This window comes from Culex pipiens, chromosome 3, assembly GCF_016801865.2.
Source record: "Culex pipiens pallens isolate TS chromosome 3, TS_CPP_V2, whole genome shotgun sequence".
In the NCBI taxonomy this organism is placed as follows: domain Eukaryota; kingdom Metazoa; phylum Arthropoda; class Insecta; order Diptera; family Culicidae; genus Culex; species Culex pipiens.
The window spans coordinates 40296433-40316582 of NC_068939.1; the positions used below are offsets into that span (position 1 = coordinate 40296433).

The 20150-nt window shown below is 37.8% G+C and overlaps 7 protein-coding genes across 12 annotated transcripts in view; 5 read left to right on the forward strand and 2 right to left on the reverse strand.

Annotated features, from left to right (window-relative positions):
* The window catches only part of LOC120424828 (voltage-dependent calcium channel subunit alpha-2/delta-3), a 31828-nt gene extending 31283 nt beyond the window's left edge, over window positions 1-545 (reverse strand). For all 6 annotated transcript variants that reach the window (XM_039589054.2, XM_039589052.2, XM_039589053.2 and 3 more), the window contains exon 1: window positions 66-545. In XM_039589054.2, the coding sequence (XP_039444988.1) occupies window positions 66-175 (110 nt within the window). In that variant the 5' untranslated portion in view covers window positions 176-545. The remainder of the gene's footprint in view (window positions 1-65) is intronic.
* A 4227-nt stretch (window positions 546-4772) lies between these two features.
* On the forward strand, window positions 4773-5490 carry LOC120424859 (uncharacterized). Its single transcript, XM_039589112.1, has 2 exons — window positions 4773-5254; window positions 5352-5490. Exons 1-2 carry the CDS (start codon window positions 4773-4775, stop codon window positions 5488-5490), a joined length of 621 nt encoding a protein of 206 aa, XP_039445046.1.
* Window positions 5491-5620: 130 nt separating this feature from the next.
* On the forward strand, window positions 5621-6232 carry LOC120424858 (uncharacterized). Its single transcript, XM_039589111.1, has one exon. The coding sequence runs from the start codon at window positions 5621-5623 to the stop codon at window positions 6230-6232; it is 612 nt and encodes a 203-aa protein (XP_039445045.1).
* A 3-nt stretch (window positions 6233-6235) lies between these two features.
* LOC120424864 (uncharacterized) lies at window positions 6236-6785 on the forward strand. Its single transcript, XM_039589118.2, has 3 exons — window positions 6236-6329; window positions 6390-6566; window positions 6625-6785. Exons 1-3 carry the CDS (start codon window positions 6309-6311, stop codon window positions 6742-6744), a joined length of 318 nt encoding a protein of 105 aa, XP_039445052.1. The 5' UTR covers window positions 6236-6308; the 3' UTR covers window positions 6745-6785.
* Window positions 6786-10851: 4066 nt separating this feature from the next.
* LOC120424857 (uncharacterized) lies at window positions 10852-11635 on the reverse strand. The gene is made up of 2 exons (XM_039589110.1): window positions 11148-11635; window positions 10852-11087 (listed from the first exon to the last, which is right to left on the reverse strand). The coding sequence occupies exons 1-2, from the start codon at window positions 11633-11635 to the stop codon at window positions 10958-10960; spliced, it is 618 nt and encodes a 205-aa protein (XP_039445044.1). The 3' UTR covers window positions 10852-10957.
* A 774-nt stretch (window positions 11636-12409) lies between these two features.
* Window positions 12410-13577, forward strand: LOC120424868 (uncharacterized). The gene is made up of 2 exons (XM_039589123.2): window positions 12410-13318; window positions 13378-13577. The coding sequence occupies exons 1-2, from the start codon at window positions 12989-12991 to the stop codon at window positions 13411-13413; spliced, it is 366 nt and encodes a 121-aa protein (XP_039445057.1). The 5' UTR covers window positions 12410-12988; the 3' UTR covers window positions 13414-13577.
* Window positions 13578-16270: 2693 nt separating this feature from the next.
* Window positions 16271-17597, forward strand: LOC120424850 (uncharacterized). Its single transcript, XM_039589099.2, has 3 exons — window positions 16271-16651; window positions 16705-17319; window positions 17378-17597. Exons 1-3 carry the CDS (start codon window positions 16643-16645, stop codon window positions 17411-17413), a joined length of 660 nt encoding a protein of 219 aa, XP_039445033.1. The 5' UTR covers window positions 16271-16642; the 3' UTR covers window positions 17414-17597.
* Window positions 17598-20150: the final 2553 nt, after the last annotated feature.

Sequence of the window (20150 nt, forward strand, 5' to 3'; positions counted from 1 at the left end):
TCCGTAATTAGGTCATTGGGGAACAAGGCGAAGAAAAACAAGAAGAAGGTGACACACAGACTTACATGCTATACTTGATTGTTGTTGTTGGCTCATCTGCACTACGGGTAAGCGAGATTGCAAAAATTAACAGAACGGAAAAAGCGATGAAACCCGAACTATTCCGTATGTACATGGTTGTGGCCACCGTCGTCGTCTTTCACGACCTTTTTCTTCGGTCCTGTCCTAATCTGCTGCTGGTTCCGGACAGTGCCGGACGTCATCCAGCGAAAATCAACTTCCGTCCTCGCTCGTCCCTGGCAAGTGGAAAAATCTCGACCACAACCCCTCTGGGGAGCAACTAGCCGAAAATTCGCCCAAAATCCCCCAGCTCCTGTCAAATTGGCCACCGCCTACCGTCCAGCGTGCGTAACTTCCGTTTCCCGTTACTTTTAACAACCGCCACGCCAGAATTTCGCCATTTTGACCAATTTTCACTCACAACTCGTCGCCAGCCTCAACAATGGCGTCCATTTTTTCACTCAACTTGCCAGCGCTTTTCTTCCCCAAAAAAAAAAGAAGTTCCAGAGCCTGTGACAGTCCCAGGAACCTGTCAGATAAAGGAATTTGCCATTTTCGGTCAGTCCTGCGCACCGGAGCCCGCCGTGCCAGAGCATGTCCACGGCATGTAAACAAATGCAACACATGTGCCGTGCCGAGCACGTGCGTCTTTGGAGCCACGTGCGCGGGCTCCATGCAGAACGCGGTTTGTTTACAAGCAGTCCGGTGGCGAGTGAGGGGGCCGGAAGTTGGGGCATGCGCCCCAGGTTGGGAGGGATAAGGGGGTGCACTATCCATAAACAAGCGCCATTTTCGGACGGCTGGTTGTTTGTAAACACTTTGGGGACTCTCGTGGAAAACCTGTTGCTTTGTGAGGGATTTCTCATCGGTTCGAATTTGTGGGATTGTTGGCAACATGAGGAGAGGGGTACATTTAAAAAAATGTTTTAATAAATACCGGTTTGGTTGTATTTTTCAAAGATTCGGTACCATATTTCATAGAATCATCAGGGGAGGAAGGAGTCGTGGACATACCAAACGCTCCGAGTTATTCAAAGATCCGCGAAGAGTTTTAAATTTATTAAATTCATACTGATCATTTCTAGAGAAGAAAAAGATCCTATAAACTTATGAAACACACATTTATTTTTGAAAATTTTATAGTTGAGAATTATATTAAAAATCATTTATTCGATGTTTAGCACGAGTTTGAAATATCTGTCTAAATTACGGAACCGCGTCTTTTAGAAACTTTACTCAAAAAACTGATCAAATTCTTCAAAACCTCAGAAAAAAATTCATAAAGATCGATGACAACAGAAACCCTCAATGTGTCGTGTTCAGCAACCTTCCAAAAACATTTTTTTCTGAGTCCATGGTTTGATTTTTTGGACAAAAAGAAAACTTGTTTTATTGCCTTTCCAATGATTCGTAATATTTCAAGGTTTTACTCGAAAAAAATCAAAACTAATAAAACAAGCCTATAATTGTAATATGATTCTAAAAACCATTTTCTCATCATTACCCCTTTTCAGAATTATATAATGCCAAAGTACCGTCATCTGGGGCAAATTGGGGCACATGGATGAATTAGTACAGCTGTTATTAGCTTCATTACTGTACAATATTTGGGAATGTGCGACAAAAGGTCGAAAGACATAATGTCAAATGGACAAAAGGTCGAATGCCAAAAGGTCGAAAAACATTCGAATGTGAAAAAATGAAACAAATAATTATAATTATAAACTTCTAAAAAAATCCTGAATAAAATTTTTTCTCACAAAAATCTGATTTTTTTGTGAGGTTATCCTTGATTTATCCATCCTTTTAATGATCTTTTTTTTTTTTCAAATAAACAGAATAACTTCCAACCCATTTTTTTGAGAAGATTTCCATTCTTTCAAACATGAGCAGTTCTTCCAACAAAAAAAAGTTCGACTTCGAAAATATTTTTTCAAGTTTTTGGTTTATTTTTAAAAACAACCTTTTATTGATTGTCATAATATTTTGGTGAGTTTTTCCATTATTTTAAACTTGAGCAGTTCCTTTTTTTTTTAAAAAAAAGTTCATCTTATTCCAGGTCTTGACTAAAACTTTGATAGAACAAGTTTTTAAAAAATCCAGTTTTTCAATGTAAAAAATTGATTTTAAAAATTTTCATTTTACGTTCGTTCTATTCAACTAGTGGGGCAAGACGAACAACCCGTTGGGGCAAGAGGAACAATGAATGAAACAACAAGTTAATATGCTAACAATTGAACTGTTATCACTTAGGCCGATGCAAATATTTAAAAAAGTTTTGTCCCTCGGCCCTGGCCAAGGTCAAGGGAGGGGGGGGGGGGCAAAAAAATAAAAAATATAAAAGTTTGAATAACAAGCCATAGTCTTCACATTTCAATGAAAAAAGTGTTTTAAAATGCATTTTACACTAGTTCAGTTGTTTTGCAATCATTAGTTTTCAAAAAATCTAAGATCTGACAAAAACAAAAATTGTATCGAAAAAAAAGATTTTGCATCGAAAATTTTCAAAAAATCTTAATATTTTTTAACAAACCCAAACATGCTAAAAATGATTTTAAACGCAGGGGAATGTATTTTAATTTGATTTCAGCTGGTTGCACTTGAATTTTCATTGAAATTTTGAAGTTTATTGTAAAAATATTTTTTTTGCCCCCTGATTTTTCGGGCCAATTTTGAAGGGGGGGGTGACAAAAACTTTTAAAAATATTTGTACCAGCCTTAGATATATCAGATTTAAATGTATTTGAAACGTTTCTGTCATTTTTAAATTAAATAATAATATTTTATTAATAATTTGGTCATTTTTACGAAAATATTACTTAGATGATAAATAGTAAAATTTCATAATATCACTATATTTTGTTTGGACAATTTTTTTGACAATTGTTCATCAGTTTTTAAGTACTTTTATGTATTTATTTCCCAACAAAATATGTTGTTGCAGGAATTCGTAATTTTTTCCATACTAAAATTCCTCATACTGGAAATAATCAAAATTGTAAAAATTACGACCGTACGAGCGATTGTTCCTCTTACCCCATATGGTCGTCTTGCCCCACCTTCCTCTATTTTTATTTTTGAAAACAACCTTGTCTTGTTTGTCAAAATATTTTTGTGAGTTTTTCTATTCTTTCAAACATGAGCAGTTCTGCAAAAAAAAAGTCCGACTCCTAACATATTTTTGGGTATTTTTTTATTTTATTTTTAAAAACAACCAGAAGACCTCTACATTTTTATGAATATAGAAGTGAAATTAAAGAAAAACGTTCAAAATACCTTTCGATGGCTGCTTTTCAATATTTGTGTATTTAGGCTCACATCAAAAGTTTTGTTTTATCAAATGTTTTTTTAATTCGACCTTTTGTCCTTTCGACGTTGTGTCCATTTTCGACCTTATGTACATTCAACTATTTGTCCATTCGACCTTTTGGCATTCGACCGTTTGTTTATTCGACCTTATGTCTTTCGACCTTTTGTCATACATGCAATATTTGCTGCTGTCGTTTTTTAAATGTTAATTTTTATGAGATTTTCTAGTAAAACTCAGAGATTTTCTTTACATTTTGGTTTATTAGATCTTCAAATCATTAAATTTTGATATATTCAAAACATCAGTCTTAAAAAGAAGAGAATCTCTATGAATTTTCTTTCTTTTAAAAAATCTTTAAATCTTTTGAAAAGAAGGTCAATCTCTATGAAGTGGGCGTAAACAATACCCAGTAAAAAAAACTCAGTAAATTTCATAAATTTAATTTTATTTTTTATAATTTTAATTTTATAATTCTCTTTAAAATGTACGTATTTTCAATGGCCTCTCAAAAACAAAAGAAAAAAAAACAAAAACAAAAACTTATGACTTATGAATTATGGCTTATGACTTATGGCTGATGATTTATGACTCATGACTTATGAGCAATTCTCTACGAAATCGGTCTTTTTTTATTAATTTTAATTTTTGTATTTTTTAATCCGGCTGAAACTTTTTTGATGCCTTCGGTATGCCCAAAGAAGCCATTTTGAATCATTAGTTTGTCCATATAATTTTCCATACAAATTTTACAGCTGTCCATACAAAAATGATATAAAATAATTCAAAAATCTGTATCTTTTAAAGGAATTTTGATTGACCAAGTTTGAGTGACAAAAACTTAATTTAAAAATCACATTTTTGTTACCGTGTATCATTTTTTTTCAGTGTAGTCCCTATCCAACAACTTTGCCGAAGACACCAAATCGATCAAAATTCCTTCAAAAGATACAGATTGAATTTTCTTGTATCATTTTTGTATGGACAGCTTCCAAATTTGTATGGAAAATTATATGGACAAACTAATGATGCAAAATGGCTTCTTTGGGCATACCGAAGGCACCAACAAACTTTCAGCCAGATTAAAAAATTACAAAAAAAAAATCGAATAACCGAAATCTCAGAGAGATTCTCTTATGATTTATGACTTATGAGTATAAAAAAAGGATTTTAGATTAAGAGAAATAACTACCTGTTAAATATAATTTTGTTTGGGTTTTATTACGCAAAATTTGTTACAATTTAATTGTTCCAAAAACTCAAAAAAGATCTTCCGAAAATCGATCTGACCTGTATTTAAAAACTCATTAGCCTCAACAATTACACATAAATGACTCAACGTCGAAAAAATGTTGATCACCATTCGCAACCTCATCTGCACTAACCAGAACAAACCATAACAACGATGATCGCGTCGCTCCCAACGCTAGTTCTGATCATTTTCCAACCTCACCAAACCCACGGCGCTCATTTGCACGGAATCCGAACCGGATTGGGCGCCGACGACGACAGTCACCGGAGTGCCCTCTTTCTGAACCGAATTGGCCAATGCAAAGGGTTGGAAAAGCTGCCGATCTTCGTTCCGGATGCGAAAATCGTCCAGCTGAACACGACCCACTACGTGGTCAGCGGAATCATTCGGTTTCACGAGGCTTACCCGGAAGGTTTCGGGATCTCGGGACTAGTTTGGATCGAACAGTGCAGTGAGTTGGGGAAGTGTCAACCGTTTACTTCGAAGGTCGCTTTCGGGGATGTTTGCCAAGTGTTGAACTCCATGGACGATGTGTTTAATACGTTCCTGAACCGGTCGAGTCCGGTGTTCAAGTGTCCGTTCCGGAAGGGAGTGTACCGATTCAACGATGTCGTTATGGACAATGAAGTGTTTCGGTGAGGTCATTTCTGGTTTGCTAGCTTTTATTTGGGGACAAATAAGGGTCAGGTTCAATTAACTGAAAGTGATAATGATTGCACAATATATTTTCAGGTATTTATCTCCACATGTATCAAACGATTGGAAAATCGTGCTGCAAGCCTCTCATAACAACCACATAATATTTTGCATAGCAGTTGACCTCAGTGTTTTTAACTGGGAGGAAATGATCAAGAAAACGCAATATTTGTAGTTAAACGCTTATTGGTTTAATTGAAGTAATTACAATTATTCACGGTGTTTAGATAAATATGATCATTTTGAATCACGCCTAACCAATGTTTTAAGTCGAGTGACCAGCATTAATGCTCCAGTTTGAAGCCATGAACCGTACACTGATCACAGTTCTCCTACTGATCTCGATCCAGTCGATCCTCGCCGCTGACTTCATGGATGTGCTCAAAGGCGACGGCTTCGGCATGGGCGTCAAGAAGCGCCTCGTGGTGCACCGGATTGGCCAGTGCCTTGGCCACAAGAATCTATCGATCTACATGCCCGACTTCCAGATAGCGCCGTATAACCGCACCCATTATGCCGTCAACGGTGAAGTTATCTTCCACGAGGACTTTCCAAACGGGTGGACAGCTTCGGCCACCGTCAAAAAGTGCGACAGCTTCAGTGCCTCGGCCAACTGCCGGCCCTTCCTGAGCAACATCGCCAACACGGACGTTTGCAGCATGCTGGCCGCCACCGACGCCATCTATGGCCGGTACATGAGCAACATCTCACCGAAGGCGCAGTGCCCGTTCCGGAAGGGAACCTACGTGGTTAAGGACCAGATAGTGGAGGACGACACGACGCGGCTCTTGCCGGGTTCCGGAAACACCTACTGGGAGGTCAAGTCAACTGGGAAGGTTGGAGACCGCATGGTGTTGTGTTTCATAATACAGCTCAACTCACGACCCAAGAAGGCCAAGGAATCTAGTGGGCCGTGAGTTGGGTAACCGTTTGACAGACGTTCTAAATTTTACATGTTTGTTAAAAATTGTAACTTATCCAAATTCAAATAAAATGGAAGGAGAAACAATGGCTGTAAGTTGCTAGCTCCAACCGTAATCATTAAACAATCCTGATTATAAACTCCATCCTCAGACCACTATAAGGGCTACCCTTGGAAAACTCGCGATGCGGCACTTCCAAACCCTTGATGATCTGTTTTGCTGTATGATCTTCGTCGTTTCGGCCATTGCGTTTTGGTACGTGATTGCGTGGGTCGTGGGCACCGTGGTGAAGCTGATCTTTCCGGTGGTGGTCATGTTTGTGTTTATGGTGAGAAGTTTCGTTACACAATTTTGTCTTAGAAGGTAACATGAATTTAACTTTTTAGGTCGTGTTTAACGAGCACTACTCCACAGTGCTGCCCAAACTGGTGAAGCATGGAACTGAGTTCTTTTCTAAAATTGGTAATCGTTTTGGAATAATTGCCAATCTTTTGGATTATGAATAATTACAAGTTACAACAATAAAAAATACTGTCTGGTTTCTGTCTGAGTGTGATTTGGCTTGTTTAAAAAATATTGAAAAACTGTGTAGGGTGTAAACATTGATTGTATATCGCTTACTTCGATGGATATTGACTATACGGTGGCTTGACGTTTGTATGGAAAATCTCAAGGAAAATCTTCAAAAAATTTCCAATTCAATTAGAACAGCTATTTTCTGATCTTAATTAAGCCACAAACCACAAAACAACCCACAAAAGCTTTCTCAGAGGAAGGAACTTAAACTTTAAAAAAAATGCCCAAAGCACTTCTTGATTGCAAACTTGATTTTGCTTCAAAACATTATTTTTAAAGATGTTTTTGTCTAGTTTATCGATATTCTCTAAACCAGATTTTGCACCATCACGCACTATGGCCAGAAATTGTAAATGGTTTGATCGTTTGATTTATTTAGTACAGATTTCACCAAAGAGTACCACTTCTCTCTGAATTCACTGTAATTATGTATGGAGCAATTGTAGATTTTGTACAAATGAAAAACTTTGTAGAACATTGTTTTGTTCTAAACTGAATGCTGTTGACACTAGAGCGCAAACAACGTCTAAAAAATGACTGGAAGTCAATAAGTTTAAAAAGCTTTTCGGATGCCCATCGGCAAATACCTTCCCTCAATATGGCCCAAAAGATGTTTTTATAGTCTCCTAAAATATGTAAAAAAAATTACGAAAATATAAAAAAGCGTATTTTGGGAATTCCACTTTTAGTGATTAAAAGTTAGCTTAAATAAATTGGGGTTTTTTTTTTGTGTACCAATCATAACAAAAATCTAATCAAATTATTCGCTCTACACCAACGATTCTCAACCTCCTTTTAGGCTGGTACCCCCTGCCATGTAAATCAAGTAGGCCCGGTACCCCCGTTGAGAATCGCTGCTCTACACCATTGCCTTGGCGTTCTCGATTGCGAGATTCCTACTCGAAACTAGGTGTCCGAAGGCTTCATTGTTGAGGCAATTGCAAACCTCTTTTTACACCTTAGCTTCCATCCACCCCGGGATTCGAACTAAAGACCTTTGGATTGTTAGTCCCACTGTCTACCAGCGACTCCACAGAGACAGGACCCAGGGAGACGACTCCTATACCTGGACTGAGCTATCGACCTAACACCTCCTAGGTTAGACCGGGGCCAACATTTATTTCTCCATCCGACGGAAGGCGTGATCAGACAATTCTCGTCTCGAAAAATGACACCGGGACCTTCTGGGATCGAACCCAGGCCGACTAGGTAAGAGGCAACCACGCTTACCCCAACACCACGGTTATAATCTACACGTCAAATTTGGGATTGCCATTTCAATCAAATAAATAACTCAATGCGATTCAGTAATCATCACTTTTGCAGAAATTGGGCAATAGGGGGATGGCGTCGCTATTTTTAGACCACGTTTTCCACTTTTTCTCATCGAAACCGACTACTTTATCGACTTCATTTTGCTGGGCGAGATAGGACGCCGTCTATTTTTAGACGATGACTCAGCACTTTTCCACTCTTGCACTTAAAAAAACCAGATGGCAGCACGATGTAACGCCACGTCCCTATGAACAAAAACATTGCTGAAAAATCAGTAACTGCATATCTGTCAAACTGAAATGTCACTATGACTTATTGTTTCGATGCTATACCGAGAGGAAATCCCCTTTCAAATGGGTTGTGTTTTGACGTAGACTACGTCTTTGTCGAAGGTACTGGGGTGCCATTCCAAAAAACCCGGGCCGATGGCCCTGGAATACTGCGTCATCCGTCAAACGCTTATATCTTCCTTCCCTCTAATCGAATCGACACGAATTATGTTCCATTCGATTCGAAAATTATTTAGCAATTTGCTATTAAACTTTCATTGTTGGCAAAATAGTTTTACTATTGAAACAATTCAATGTTTTAAAATGTTTTCAAAATGCAGAGATTTTGCAAGCAAAATGAGCGCTTCCCACTCACGGACGGGAATGTCAAGTACCGACCGAGTGTCGGTCGCGAAAAAGGAGGGGAAGTCATATATAAGAACGCGCGCCAGAGCCCATTCTATCATTCACGTCTCAGACGTCGGACCGGCAGCAGCAGCAGGAAAGCTCAGCCCAGAGCAGCAGCAGCAGGAGAGAGACCAGAGCAGCAGCAGCAGGAGAGAGAGGGACCAGAACTGCAAAAGAAGTGCGCATCGCCTTCTCGTCGTCACCGTCAGCCAGTTTCCTCTCGATGGCCGGACCGTTTGGATCATCCCACCCGGGACGAGGCATCAACAAGATGAGGTTACCTCTCGTGGGTCAAGCCGTGGTTGTGAAACTTCCAAATTCTAGTTGTTAAACTTCCCAACTCTTCGGAGTTGCCTCACTCCCCGTCCCTCGTCCCACCCGGGGCGAGGCAGCGCAATGAATAATTACAGTTTAAATTTCAGGAACAAATTTTGGTTTTCGGGGGCGACGGACTGCACAGCTTTCTGAGGCTGCTCTCGCCCTCAACCCCTCTCCCTCCCCCTCATTCTGCTACCAAACATTTATTCGGTTCGCGAAAAAATCGTTTTTCGTTCTTCTCTTTCCTTCCTCCATTCGATGTTGTCTAGTCAAAGATTTATCAACACATTCAAAGTATGTTTACATGGTAGCTGCGGTTTTGTTCGCATTAGATTTGCCATCTCTTTCTAGTAAAAGTCAACTCTATCGGAATTCAATTCGAATCGTATATAAATTCCGTTTCAACAACCGGTACATACACGGTTCGATTGAATTTTCTAGGTGTCGGGGGGTCCATCTCGCATTCACGATCTTATTCCGTTAATGTATTTCAAGTGTCTAGCTAATTCATCAAAATTAAGAAATGGAAAACTCTGTGTCCACATATCAAAACTTTACGTAGTCTACGCCATTCCGGTTATGTCTGTGACATAACTACTTTGACTTTTTTTTTTAATTTTGTATTGTGATCTTTAGAAACAAAGGTAAGAAAAATGTCAATAACAATTGCCTCGATGCTAACAACCTGTTTTTTAGGTTTGGAGGATTGATGAAGAAAATGTAAAAATAACAGTACTGGAAACATTTTAAATGACAAGCAAAATTAAATTTTGATAACTGAAATACCAGCAACGGTTGCTGGATCTTCAGCAAATGATCTGTCAAACTTACACAAGAAAATTACTGAATTTTCAGCAAAATAATTTTACGTTTCTTTTGCTGAAATTTCAGTTTTTTTGACAATAAGTTGAGAGAGTGATAAATGTTTGTTAACTGAGAATTCGATAAAATCTAAATTACTGAATCGTTTACTGAAATTTCAGTAGATGAAAAATTCAGTAAATAATTTCTTAATTTCAGCGAAAAAAATTGGTGTGTACAACTTTGCCGCAGACACCAAATTGATCAGAAAATCACTTTCCTACAGAATTTTATACATTTACATACCCATTTTGTATGACCAGCTGGAAAAACGAATGACGCAAAATTGCTTCTTTTGACATAGAATGGACAAATAAAAAAATGAAAACTCAAAAATCAAATAACGAAAAACTTGCTTTTTCATGCAAATTCCCATTCAGAATTGAAATGCTTGCGGAAAGCTGGGTCTGCTTAGATCACTCCAAAATTTTACTAGGTTGTTTTGAGGCTTGATTGTGACCACAAAATAGTTGTTCTACATATTAAACCACCCTAATATTGACTTATACAGTCCAGACTCGATTATCCGAAGGCATTGGACAAACTGCACCTATGAAGAGAGATTTCAGAGATTTTCCACAATGAGGAAGACAAACATACCTACACAGCTAAAAAAGTAGTAATCCAGCTGCGTGTAAAAGGCCTGTAAAATAAATATTGCATTATTTTATGCAATTTTATGTGATTTTACACCCTGAAATATGTAGTCCATCAGTATGGGAAACCTACTTGACCGTAATGTCAAGCTCATATATGCGTTTATCCTTACAGCTTTTCATCGGTCTGATGACCGAGTGGGCTAAGGCGCCAGTCCTTACTGTTAGTGCTGGGTTTGAATCCAGTCGGTTGCAACTTTTATTTGTATTTGCAAAAAATGTACATGCAGTGTGTAATATTAAGTGTTTATTTTGACGAAGGTGATGTGCATGCTTGTGCATGCGATTTTACCATCGGATTTCATTCTGTGTAAAGTATTACATATATTGTAGTGCCTTCAAATTTCAACTAAAATTTAGGATACTTTCTTCACATTTTTCTTCGGCTTTACATTCATCTGCACCGATACACAGAGCACCACTCGTTGATCAATCGTTCCAATCATATCAATTGTCCAATATGTTGCACCAACTCCTGGTAGAAACCTTCGAAAATTATATTATCAATTATTTCACGATTTGTTCAGTACCCGAATTCAACCATACCTGACCAACTCATCGTCCACCGCAGTTTCCCCAAACGTATAGTTCCCCTTCCGGAACGGACACTCCGCCCTCGGTTGCAAGTTCTTCAAGTACTTCATGTACGCCACGTCACCAAACAGTCGACTCATCGTGCACTGGTTCATGCTGACCAGGTGGTTCATAAAGGGACGACAATCGGCGTCCGGTCGGAAGTTGTCGCACTTCCGAATCGACACCACCACGTCCCAACCGGTGGGAAAGTCCTCCCGGAAGTGGACAGTTCCGCTGACGGCACTGGTGGTGGAATTGAGCGCAGCTATCCGCATGTCCGGCACGAATATGGGAAGATCTTTGTGGTCGGAACACTGGCCAATGTGGTGGATTAGCAGCTTTTTCCTGCCAATCTGCTGTTGGCCGGCTAGGGAGATTCCGTAAAACTGCTGGCACCAGGTGGGAATGATTTGAACGAGTAGAAGTACAATCGATGCGAAGTGTTGAGTTTGAATCATGGTGGAGGAATGGGTACCGTTGAACTTAAAAATGTATTTTATGCTTCTTTAACAATGGCAAATAGTATTTAAAAATCGATTAGTATTTTATGCGGCATTAATCGAGAGATAAATCTTTGTTAGTTTTCTCTTTTGGATCAATTGCTTTTTTTTATTTTCGTTGAAAACGAGTTTAAACCTTTTTATATTTTGTTTTATTTCGGTACGGTAACTTGTAAGTATGAATATAACACCAGTTTAATGTTTTTTTTCTAATTTGATTCAAGATTTGGCTCAGGGATTCACAAAACCATACGTAAAGTTTTTTTTCAATTTCAACATTTTCGATTCTGTATCATCCCAGATGAGTCATACATTTTGATAAACTGGCAGAACTGCCAAAATTTATTTGATAACTTGGAATTCATTAAACTTTTCAAGGTCGGATGTTTAAAATTTGGATGAAAAACACTTCCAGATTCACCGATTTTGAAATTATAGGGAAAGGATTTTACAGATCTTTGATAAGTAAATGTTTATGATTTGGCATCAAACATTTTTGGATAAATAGACAAAATCAATACAATTTATTGGTGAATAAAGTTATTTATTTTTATTAGAGTTCTAAGCTACATTAAATGCTTTATACGAATGAACAAAAAAAAAATGCTGTCTATCAGGCGATTATTAGTTGTGTGCTGCACGCAATTGCACAGTATAAAATGTGCTAAATATTTAGATATCATTTAGTAGACTTAACCAATTATGGATTTCACATTAGTTTCTTCATTTGCCTGTTATTTATCAAATCAATACCCGTTAATTCAGTAATTTTTAGCTGTGTTCAATTTGTTATCTAAAATCTCATTTTAAATTTGCACCAAGGTTGTCAAACAATCGATTATTTTAAACAAATTCGATGAAATGTATACCCGCTATGAGTAGAGATTCAGCTCGACCTGCAATGTCCTAACACCATGAGAAACAAAGTCGCACCAGAGGAACCGAGCAAGGTATAAAACTGTGCGTAGTCCTCATTAATAAGTTCAATTTTAACCTACCTCCCTAAAGATTCCTCAGGTGTTCCTGGTTGAAACTGTTGAAACAAGCCAACCACGGTCGTCCCAGCACTCAACTTCTCCAACATGTGACAAATCAGCGTGCCAGTCTGGCCTAGAACCACTCCTCCGATCCAGAGCCATCCTGTACCGGGAACGACGCGAGTGCTCCTGCTGCACCTCACCAACCTACGAGATCATCGACGAGCAGGACCAAGTACTGTACGAAATCCGTGAACTGGACGGTTTTTGCTGTTGCGGTCCGAATATCGCACTGGCGACGAACGCATACGGCTCGAAGGTGCTGCACTTTCGTATGGATCAATACTGCGACGGGTGCTTTCTGGCGCCATACAAGGGCATTTCCGTGTCCGATGCCACGGGTCAGCTGTTGGGATCGGTGGAAATGCAGTTTTGGTCGCTGAAGAATCGGTTCGATGTGCTCGATTCGGACGGACGATTGCTGTTTAAGATTACGAACAGGACGAAATTTTGCGGGGCTCAAACGTTTTACGTGCACGATCGGGAGAGAAAGATGGCGGGAAGGATTTTGCAGGAAGGAATGGGATTTTGCTACAAAATTGAGTATTTTCAAGGATTGGATTTGACCGCGAGAGTTACGCTGATTGCTGCCACGAAATTTATTGTAAGTTTATCGTGTTTTCGCTTGATATTGTACTTTTCATATCAACATTTATTTTCTAGATTTATCAACTTAAAGCTGCTCGTTCATCCCATTAACTTCTTGCTTTAAGAAGTATTTTAAAGCGAATATGTTCTTCAACTTTTTCATTCATATCCTTTACATTTTATTGTTAAATCATCTACAAAGTGTTGCATTTTCATATTTATTCCGTTTATTCAATCACACTTTGGATTGATGTCCTACACAATAAAAACAATCATTACATCTGGGAATAAGAACACCTTTTATATCAGAAAAAATGTGTAAATTTACTTCTAAAAATTTGCAAACTTACCACTTTTTCGTTGTTATGCCACTTTTTCAGTCTGAATTGAAGTAATGTTGTCACTGTCCCTTCCATCGGATGAGGAAGTAAAACGTGTAGGTCAATCTTAATCTTGTGAATAGATATTTATACCACAGACAACAATTTACGTCTATTTGTCTGTGGATATACTGATCGATGTGGTGCCTTTGGCAAATCTTAGATTATTTTCTGCACTATTTATAAAAATTGCGTTCACGGAAATAATCCGATTTTTTATTTCATTTTTTCTCATGAAAAAAATTCCCAACGTATTTTTAATTATTTCGAGATTTTTTATATTTTTAGGAGACTAAAAAGGTAATATTTTTCGTTTAGGATGGTGCCAAATCTGGTAACGGAGTTATAAATTATTGATGATCTCTGAAAAAAAATTGGTCATAGAAAATATTGTTAAGCTTACCTGCAAACACAATTTGTTTTCAAAAACTACTTTGCTTATGTTTTCATAAAGTGCACCGTTTTAGGTATCTCTTTGTATTTTTTTCGAAATTGTTCGGTTTGAAAACAAATTATGCAATTTTCTTTTGAGACTATGTTGAACTGGTTGGTTGCTATTCAAAAATATTTTATGCATGGGACTTTCACCTCATAACATATTTTTAATCGAATAAAATTTACCGCTAAATGACAAAAAAATACCTATGACTTAAAACATAATACAGTGCAGACTCGATTATCCGAAGGCCTCGAAAAAAATTCACTTCGGATAATCAAAACTTCGGATAATCGAATCACGAAAAAAAAAAATTCGATGCCTAATTTTTTATTGTCGAGCTTAAGTATGACCCCTAAACTACGTTAAAGTGATTTAAAACTTTTAAATCCAAGATGGCGGCCAATATGGCGGTGTTGAAATATTGAAAAAATGCATTTTATTATTTAATAGGCAATCAACTATTCAAATTTGACTAAAATGGGGTTGCAGAACTCGAATTTGATGTTTAAAACAAGAAAAAGAAAAAAAAACGAAAAAAATGTTTTGTTCTTGATTTGATTATCCGAAGTCCCATACAAACCTTCGGATAATCGAAACTTCGGATAATCGAGGCTTCGGATAATCGAGTCTGGACTGTAATATTAAGTACTTGCTCGGTAACTGGGCTGAGAACGTTACCCAGTCACCAAATGCTGCTCGCTGAACGAAAAATTACGAATTTACTGATGATAAACATAAAAAAATATTTCCGAATGTTAGGTACATAATTATTGTTGAAACACTTGTATATCTGTGTATATAAACATAAAAGTTACTCAAATTTATTTACAATGCTTACTTTTGCATATTTCTTGAATTGTGACATATTTTTTTTTTAAGTTGTTTTATTTATTGAACATGATTTTTGCGTTCATTGACCCCACGGTCATTTCGGTTTGTTTTGTTTGTCCGATTTTTTTAGAGCGCACAGTTAAAACAGCAGCCCAGTTAAGCAACGCCTAGTTACCAAGCAAGTACTGTATGTAGGTTTGAAGCTGCATCAAAAATTGATTCAAAAATTGTGGATGATTTTTTTTAATTGTCAAATAAAAAATCAGAAGTTGAAAAAAAACAGTACCAGGTTGTGCAGCATCCTGAACTCTGACTTACCGTAATCTGGGGTGAATCGGGACTACAGTCTGAATAGGGACAGCAGTTTTTAGAGCACTTAAATCTTTTAAATTTGGAAATGGATGTACACATTTTGTTGGCCTGAGTCTGTTCTAACCGAAACCAACCAGAAAAATCAAAATATTGTGCTCCAACATGGTTAAAACTGCTGTCCCAATTCGCCCCATGTGTCCCGATTGACCCCAGTTTACGGTACACATCTTTACAAGGAGTACAATTAGATATTTTAGATAAACAAATAGTCATATAAAACAAAAAGATGTCCAAAAATGAATGAAAAAAATCTCCAAAAAAATTGTGGCGTAAAAGCAAGAATGTGTCTTCAACAGATATTTGCTGTAGCATAGCACGGAATACAAAACCATATTGCTTCCTTATGCATTTTAATCCGAAGCGTGACGTAGAACGATGGAAGATGATGGTATGTATTGTACAAAGAAATTCATCGGTCACACTATGTATTTGTGTGTCTGATGATGATGATGAACCGGCTGAGTAGGATTTTTATTGCTTTTTATGTTTGCTTTTGAGCTGCTACCGTTTCTCGAAGTCACTTTGCTAGCTAGTTAAAATAATTGTTAACATTTGAAGGTTCAATACCCATGTAAAAAATTTGAGCAAATCATAGTAACATTTTAGGTTTTAAGTAGACCATAAAAGCCTATTTAGGCCGTAAGAGGGTTTTCAGAACCATCATAAAACCTGTAAGTTTAAAAATGTTACTAGGGATGAAAGCCCCATTTTACGGTGACTGATTCAAAGATCTGGAAGTGGAAGAAAATAATGAGTAATCTCCCTAAAGAAGGTGACAGTATCCTATTTGAAAGTTTATTAAATTAAATAAATTATAATGAAACTGTATGGTCTGACATCAACTTCTCTCTGAATAGTCCATAGACAAAATCCGACCCTTTCTTTCAAGTCCTCTTCCAACCTCAGGTAAGAAAGGCAACTCATTGCTTCGGACCAAGGTTTAAAAATAAAAACACCCTCAGTGAATGGTCAACCGGCAGAGACGGGTCCAGCTGAGGATCATTGCTTCAGCGTCGAAAACGCGCGACGGCTGCGATTCCATTTACAGTTTCAAAATCGACTAGAGGTGATAATGTAGGCGAAAGTTGAGTGCGTTGTGCTGGTTTGGGGTGTTTGATTGTTTGTATCAATATGTTATCAATCAATCAATATGTAAAATTAAAATATGTATAAAATAGAATGAATCTACATTCTTTTTGGCTTTTGTGTAAAACATATAATTCCAAATCACTGCTTAAAATTGATAGAATCTTTGTTGAGAGTTTTTAACTTAATGTTCAAATAAAGTGTTCAATAGCAATTAATAAAGTATTCAAAAATGTCTCAGGTAAGCACAATAATTTTTTTTTTCAATGTTTAGCCACAAACTATTTTTCGTAGGTTGAAACATCCCAACCACGTTCAGCTGTACTCGATGTTCACCGTACCAACGAACCAACACCTCAGCTATTCCATCCAGCGCTGGAACCACTTCTGCACTCCAGAACGATCCGCTACCAGGAGCGAGTTTCCTGCAACTGCTGCGCCTGGCCAGTCTACGAAATACTCAACGACCACGATCAACTGCTGTACGAAATAAACGAACTCGACGGGTGCTTCATGAGCCAGGAAGCTGCGGTGGCCACCGATCGGCACGGAACCAATGTTTTACACTTCCAGCGGAAACGCCACTGGGACGGGTGCTGTTTTGCGCCGTGCAAAAGCATTGCCGTTACCGATTCCGGTGGGGAACTGTTCGGAACCGTTAAGCATCCGCAGTCCTGGCGGGGGATCTTTCACGTGCTCGATCCGAAAGGAAGTGAGATTATGAGAATCGCGAATCAGCAAAGAAGTGATTCACGAGGGGCGCAGACTTTTCTGATTTCTGCTCTCAATGGGGAGGTGATTGGGAGGATTGTGAGGGAAGGATCAAGATGTTGCAGCTACAAACTAGACTTTCCGGATGGACTACATTTGGGTGCGAAGGCGACGCTACTGGCAGTTATTAAGTTTATAGTATGATTTTTTGGACTCATTCTTGTGAACGATACTGATGATTAACTTTTTCTTTCAGGTTATGAAAATGAAAGGTGCACCTTCGTCAGAATAAAAATTAATGGAAGAACATAAGACAAAAAATTACGAGATTTTTTCTACAAATATAACTTACTTTTGTATCAAACCAAATTATTTATTATCTTTAATTTTTATTTGAGCTATTTATTACTTTGAAATCATCAAAAACACATTATAAAAACTGTAATTCATGGTCAAAGTTCTGATACAGTTATCCCACATATTCGGAACACCCACAAATTCGGAACACTTTTGTGGTAATTTCTGTCGATCCTACTATGTTTAGGACCTTTATTTGGACATTGTCTTGCTATTTCACTAGTAAAAGTTGTAATTTAAAAAAAAAAAACTGCATTCCAAGACTATTTTATCCAGAGCAACAAAACACTGCCTCAAAATTGCCTGTTCCATGATTGTGGGATGTTATTGTGCCTTCTGAATTTAACTGATATTTTCACAAAAAAGTTATCCAACCATTCATAAAACATTACTAAGCATAAGTTTAATTTTGTAAAAAATATGTACTTCTGGCAAGAAAAAAGTGTTCCGAATTTGTGGAATTGGGTCCTAAAATGAAGCTTAGATTGCTGATATTATTGTTTACAGCGATAAAGCTTAATTTTCTGAGTACAATGACCCTTTGTACGACCACAAAGAGTTTAAAATGGATTTTTAAATCAATTTTGAAAAATTAACCTCGAGGTCCTTCTTGACAGAAAAGCTCCTACATGACGGCTCTTTTCAAGGGGACCATAGATGATTAATCGAAAAAATGTTGTCTTGTCAAAAAAAATTTTTGCATTAAAATGAAAAAAAGTGATCAGAAATTGTTTTTAATCGTGTTTTTTACTGTTGTACATAAAAATTTAAATAGGGCTTTAGTACCCAATTCACGGGTCAATGTTTTTCTTTGAAAACTTGATATAAAACGTAAAAAATATATAGCAGGTCATACGTCCATCGAAAGATCACAAGAAAAGCTTTCACATGAACTGCCGTTCTAATACGCATAATTGTCCCATGCCATTTTTGGACGATTTTGACTTTTTGTCATTTTTGAATTTAGTTTGACGTACACTTTCAGAAAAACACATAAAATTTGATACACTCAAACCCCGATGGTTTGACACCAACTGTTGTCAAACGAACGGGGTCACTTTTTAGTTTGACACCCCTTTTACACGGAGTTCACACACACTACCAAACGTTTGTTTTGATAGTTTGCGTGAGCGCCGTGTAAAAAGTGACAGTTCGTCACTTTTCAGTTTGACTTTGACCAACCAACGGGGTACAAACTAAAAAAGTGTCAAACGAAAAAGTGACCAACCACCGCACAGTGGGAAAAAAGGGCCCAAAAAATTACCGCAACATGATTTCGCGCAAACCATCGATTGCTATACACCAAGAGCTTCGTTTTTGCATCAGGAACAATATTCCGAAGAAAAATCGCACTGCACGAACCGGTGGCCGGAGTACAGGCCACCGGAAGATCCGGATTTTTGGAAAAAGTGTCAGATTTTTCCAAATGTGAACTGATAAGCTTTTTTCTACCATGAATAGTCATGCAAAACAATCCTAGAATAATATTAAATACCATAGGACCCATCGGAACCAGTTCCACCGATCTCCGGTGGCCACATCCGGAACCGCATTAGGAAACAGCGTAAACTAGTCATGCGACGTATCAAACTTCTTGATTTTGGATGGGGACATGAGTTATACACTCCTCTTTTAAAAAAACATGAAGTTTGATATGTCACAAGAGTGGTTTCAGGAATTTTAAGGATACTCTCCATCCAAAATCAAGAAGTTTGATACGTCGCATGACTAGTTTACGCTGTTTCCTAACGTGGTTCCGGAAAATCCGGATCTTCCAGTGGCCTGTACTCCGGCCACCGGTCCGTGCAGTGCGATTTTTCATCAGATTATTGTTCCTGGTGCAAATACGAAGCTTTTGGTGTATAGCAATCGATGGTTTGCGCGAAATCATGTTGCGGTAATTTTTGGGTCCTTTTTTCCCACTGTGCACCGGGGGTTGAGAGTACTTTGTTCGGAAACTCTTCAAAAACAACACCAAGTCTGTTTGTCCCATCGTTGCATTTCTACGCATAATTGTCCCACCAAGTTTTTTTCTATCATGGAATCAATAATTTTACGCATAATTAGGTCATGTTTACCTTTTAACATCAATCCCTTTCCTACTAACCCCGAGTAAGCCGTGGGTAATCGGCTCCCCTCCCACTCACATTTACACACAACATCCTCTGTAATTACTCTTAGCTTTAAGTCAAATGTAATTACATAAGCCGACTCGGTCCTAACCAGGTCCCAGCACCGAAAAGGACCTAATAAAAAAAAATTATGAAAAAAAATATGTGTCATGTTTACCAGTTGTTTAGCAAGAGAATTACAAATAAAGCTTATGAACTGCTAACTGGGGCGATTAAGGACATTTGGGGCGAATAGGGACCCCCGGGACAATTATGCGTAGAAACACAGAAATTGGTTGAAAAATTTCAATCGCATTTTTCTCAGTTGCACTTTTTGAACATGGGACAATTATGCGTAGGGGAAATCATTATGTTCGATCGATTTTTTTCTGTAAACTGTTCCGAATATGTGGGATTTTTTTTCATAAAATTATTTTTATTAGGTCCTTTTTGGTACTGGGACCTGGTTCGGACCGAGTCGGCTTTTGCAGAGGCAGGGGGGGGGGGCAGAATGGCCCGCCTAAGTAAAATGCGCAAAAAACCATAGAAAAACATACAAAT

Bases quoted from the DNA above. Each gene is read 5' to 3' on its own strand.
- LOC120424859 (XM_039589112.1), top strand. From the start codon at position 4,773: ATGATCGCGTCGCTCCCAACGCTAGTTCTGATCATTTTCCAACCTCAC. The intron at 5,255-5,351 runs GTGAGGTCATTT...ATATATTTTCAG, and splicing joins ATGGACAATGAAGTGTTTCG to GTATTTATCTCCACATGTAT.
- LOC120424858 (XM_039589111.1), top strand. From the start codon at position 5,621: ATGAACCGTACACTGATCACAGTTCTCCTACTGATCTCGATCCAGTCG.
- LOC120424864 (XM_039589118.2), top strand. From the start codon at position 6,309: ATGGAAGGAGAAACAATGGCT. The intron at 6,330-6,389 runs GTAAGTTGCTAG...CTCCATCCTCAG, and splicing joins TGGAAGGAGAAACAATGGCT to ACCACTATAAGGGCTACCCT. The intron at 6,567-6,624 runs GTGAGAAGTTTC...TTAACTTTTTAG, and splicing joins TGGTCATGTTTGTGTTTATG to GTCGTGTTTAACGAGCACTA.
- LOC120424857 (XM_039589110.1), bottom strand. From the start codon at position 11,635: ATGATTCAAACTCAACACTTCGCATCGATTGTACTTCTACTCGTTCAA. The intron at 11,088-11,147 runs GTATGGTTGAAT...TAATTTTCGAAG, and splicing joins GTGGACGATGAGTTGGTCAG to GTTTCTACCAGGAGTTGGTG.
- LOC120424868 (XM_039589123.2), top strand. From the start codon at position 12,989: ATGGATCAATACTGCGACGGGTGCTTTCTGGCGCCATACAAGGGCATT. The intron at 13,319-13,377 runs GTAAGTTTATCG...TTTATTTTCTAG, and splicing joins TTGCTGCCACGAAATTTATT to ATTTATCAACTTAAAGCTGC.
- LOC120424850 (XM_039589099.2), top strand. The intron at 17,320-17,377 runs GTATGATTTTTT...TTTTTCTTTCAG, and splicing joins TGGCAGTTATTAAGTTTATA to GTTATGAAAATGAAAGGTGC.